The sequence below is a fragment of the Homalodisca vitripennis genome, chromosome 4 (assembly GCF_021130785.1).
Source record: "Homalodisca vitripennis isolate AUS2020 chromosome 4, UT_GWSS_2.1, whole genome shotgun sequence".
NCBI classification, from domain to species: Eukaryota; Metazoa; Arthropoda; class Insecta; order Hemiptera; family Cicadellidae; genus Homalodisca; species Homalodisca vitripennis.
This window is the reverse complement of record NC_060210.1, coordinates 98,041,208-98,043,692: the sequence shown is the minus strand read 5'-3', so window position 1 is coordinate 98,043,692 and position 2,485 is coordinate 98,041,208. Positions and strand designations below refer to the sequence as shown.

At 39.7% G+C, this 2,485-nt stretch overlaps 1 protein-coding gene across 1 annotated transcript; it reads left to right on the top strand.

Moving 5' to 3' along the window:
* The first annotated feature begins 1,126 nt into the window (after positions 1-1,126).
* LOC124361131 (vegetative cell wall protein gp1-like) lies at positions 1,127-1,624 on the top strand. The gene has a single exon (XM_046815167.1). It carries the CDS (start codon positions 1,127-1,129, stop codon positions 1,622-1,624), a length of 498 nt encoding a protein of 165 aa, XP_046671123.1.
* Positions 1,625-2,485: the final 861 nt, after the last annotated feature.

Here is a 2,485-nt window from a genome sequence, read left to right as displayed (position 1 = left end):
TTTAGTATTTTGTTTCTACTAATCGATCACTAATCATTAATGATTTCTACAAATCGTAATTTAACCGAGAGAGAAATATCTTTGGCTTGTTTAAAGTAAATCCTGTTTCTATTCGTGTCGAAATTTGCTTGTGTTACACTTGCGAAAACCCTTTTATGTATCACTGTTTGTAAAATATATATATATATATATATATATATATATATATATATATATATATATATAAAAACATATTATGTATATATGTATATAAACGTGTATATATATATGTATATATACATAATAAACGTGTGTCTTGATGCATTTTCTATGGTCTATTTTTGTTATTTGCTTCATGGTTAGCATTATAGTAGTTTTTATTTTAGTGATGATAGATGTGAATACTTTCTGTGTATTAAAGTGAAAAGTAAAAATTAATGAAATGAACCTGTGCTGCCAACTGCCATGAACCATAAGATAAAGTACGTTTAAATAAATATGTTTCCACGAGCACTATTTTGTTCTTTGAGATACGTATCTACTGATGTGATTGTAATATTTTTTTAAATAAAGAAATTTTAACTTGATATTTAATTTTATACATGCTTATGCAAATTCATCTGAAAAAAAAAAACAAATCTTTATCAGAGAATTTTGCTGTTAGCATCGATTTGAAATAAACTTTTGTGTTCAAACAAACAATTTCATTCGTACATTCCATGATTTTTAAAGTAGCTTAATTGTGTACGTTTATAAAATGCCCATATTCTATGCTGAACGTTTAAGGTGCTACTGGTAGGGATGTTCGTGTTTCTAATCAAGCTTTACGTGTATATCAAAATATTTTCATATGTGGAATAATTAAGTGTGAGAATTATTTGTAATACTTCTAAGACAAAACATGTGCCATATCGTCAATGTTACTGTATGCCGTTGAAGAAGCTAGTAAAGTGTCAATACTTATCATTAATGATCAATACTTAGCCCTCATCGGCACGACCTTCCTGCTTGGCATCCAGTGCATCGCAATACAGATAATGTGAACAGGCATATTGAAGAAATAGCTGCTCGTCATGCCGGGGTTAAAGTATTAGATTTTAACAAAATACCCAGACGCCTGTTCACACGCCACGGGATGCACTTGCGAATGCCTGGCAGGCGGCTGCTGGCTAGACGCCTCCTTCAATGCCTGCACCAATTTGCTGAGAACGGGGTGGCCTCACCGCCTACGCCTGGCGCTGCCATCACTCGTTCCATGGCGGCTGCTGATGGGTCCTGTGGATCGCCTGCGAGGGTGCCGGTCATGCTGCAACACGACAGCTATTCAGAAGCAGTAAAGGCCCAGCTGTCGGCGTCAACAGCACCTGCGACGCCGCCTACTCCACCTCCGCAGCCACTTCCTTCTACAACGGCCCTGCCAGCGTCTCCACCGGCACCTGCGACGCCGCCTACTCCACCTCCGCAGCCACTTCCTTCTACAACGGCCCTGCCAGCGTCTCCACCGGTACCTGCGACGCCGCCTACTTCACCTCCGCAGCCACTTCCTTCCACAACGGCCCTGCCAGCGTCTCCACCGGCACCAGTAGTACATATTTCTCAATCTTTTTTAGTAGGGACTCCACTCCAAGTACCCATACAAATTTGACTGACAAGCAAAAAACAATAAAAACACAAATCTCAAACAATTTCAAAATTTTTCACCAAAACACACAAATTGCCACAAATAAAGGAGATGAGCTCCTCCTCATGCGTGAGGAGCTCAATCCTGATTTGCTAGTTGTAACCGAGCACGGTTTTAACAACAGCAACATTGAAAATTTCAAAATTCAAAATTATGAATTGGCAAACTTTTATTGCCGCAACTCCTTCAAAGGAGGAGGTGTAGCAGTTTTTCTAAAAAACGAAATCTCCTTTACCCCCCTCACCCTTCCAAACCTACAGACAAAGACTTTGAACTCACGGGGGTGAAAGTACAAACAAAAAACTCAAATTTTGATCTGATTGGCTTATATAGGTCTCCCAGCGGAAACGAAGCATCTTTTTTTCTGAATTTCGAAGAAACTCTCTCTGACTTGACAGAGAAAAATCGCGGCTTCATTGTCGTGGGGGACTTCAATATTGATGTTTTAGATGTTGATAGCCCCATGACGAGGAGATTCGCCGATATACTGAGGTCGTTTGGCCTAAAGTGGTCAGTCACCTCTCCAACAAGAGTGACGGCCGATTCGGCGACTGCGATCGACAATGTCGTCACAAACATGACAGACATTGATGTATTGGTGGTTGACACAGCCATTTCAGACCACTATGGCCAACAGGTCATCGTCAATGGTCTTGAAGCTACAAGGGATCCAGTCGAAAAGAAAACAACTAGAGACATAAGGCCCGCAAACATAGCATTACTCAACTTTCTTTTGAAAAAAGAGAGTTGGAGCTTTCTAAATTTTGAAGACTCCCTTGAGCTGCAATTCCAAACATTTGAAAACACCTTCAATTTCAATTTAGA